General features: G+C 61.1%; 1 protein-coding gene across 1 annotated transcript in view; it reads right to left on the bottom strand.

The window, feature by feature from the left end:
- PPM1J (protein phosphatase, Mg2+/Mn2+ dependent, 1J) overlaps positions 1-239 on the bottom strand; it is a 5,275-nt gene that overhangs the window by 2,381 nt on the left and 2,655 nt on the right. Inside the window, exon 4 of the mRNA XM_010072595.1 lies at positions 8-92. Coding sequence (XP_010070897.1) covers positions 8-92 — 85 coding nt within the window. The remainder of the gene's footprint in view (positions 1-7; positions 93-239) is intronic.

Genomic DNA, 239 nt, shown 5'->3' on the forward strand with positions numbered 1-239 from the left:
TTCTTACAAAAACCGCCAGCCTCTGCCTCTCTGTCTCTGGAGTGAACTCCCTGGACATTGGAATGATTTCCCCGTTACGGATGATAATGGCCCTGCAATGAGACATGGAAGGATGAGATTAGAGAGGAGAGGAGATCTCGGGGGAGCTGAGCCCAGCTCTGCAGGGCTGATTCCCTGCGTGGCTGCCCAGGCGGTGCAGCCCCTTCCCCTCCCTGCCTGCCCCCCGCCCCGCCCCGCGC

This window comes from Pterocles gutturalis, unplaced genomic scaffold (assembly GCF_000699245.1).
Source record: "Pterocles gutturalis isolate BGI_N339 unplaced genomic scaffold, ASM69924v1 scaffold20631, whole genome shotgun sequence".
Lineage (NCBI taxonomy): Eukaryota > Metazoa > Chordata > Aves > Pterocliformes > Pteroclidae > Pterocles > Pterocles gutturalis.